This window comes from Penaeus monodon, chromosome 15 (genome assembly GCF_015228065.2).
Source record: "Penaeus monodon isolate SGIC_2016 chromosome 15, NSTDA_Pmon_1, whole genome shotgun sequence".
Taxonomy (NCBI): Eukaryota; Metazoa; Arthropoda; class Malacostraca; order Decapoda; family Penaeidae; genus Penaeus; species Penaeus monodon.
In genome coordinates, this window is record NC_051400.1 from 18,568,783 (window position 1) to 18,569,206 (window position 424).

General features: G+C 35.8%; 1 protein-coding gene across 1 annotated transcript in view; it reads left to right on the plus strand.

Annotated features, from left to right (window-relative positions):
* The window catches only part of LOC119581798 (cyclin-dependent kinase inhibitor 3-like), a gene marked incomplete in the record, with an annotated part of 43,756 nt that overhangs the window by 23,067 nt on the left and 20,265 nt on the right, over nt 1-424 (plus strand). The window contains 1 exon segment of the mRNA XM_037929929.1: nt 138-238. Within this exon segment, the coding sequence (XP_037785857.1) occupies nt 138-238 (101 nt within the window).

Sequence of the window (424 nt, forward strand, 5' to 3'; positions counted from 1 at the left end):
TGTTATTTAATTGTTTTTTGTTTGTTTTATTGCATATTAATTAATTACTTAATTCTTTTTTGTTTTTATAGTGACTGACCCTACAATTATAGGTTTACGGAGTCCTTTTGTTACAATTTGTTTTTTCTCTTTTGAAGGTTAGACATGTCATTCATGGGCTGCCCTGAAAGTGTAGCCCTCAGTGGTCTGCCAGGATGCCGCTTCAGAAATATCTTCCAGAACCTTAGCACAGATCTTGGTATGTTTTGAAGATCTGAAGTTAGTTGAATTACGCATTCAATAATATTGCCAACATTATCACAACTTTACGATGTCTTGCGAGAGCCGTTTAGTTGTTTGTGGCATTCCCTTTGCTTAGGGGCCTGTTTTCTATGCAGCTTTGCTTGGGTTAATGGCAAAACTGTGGTTAACTTTTGTAATGTTA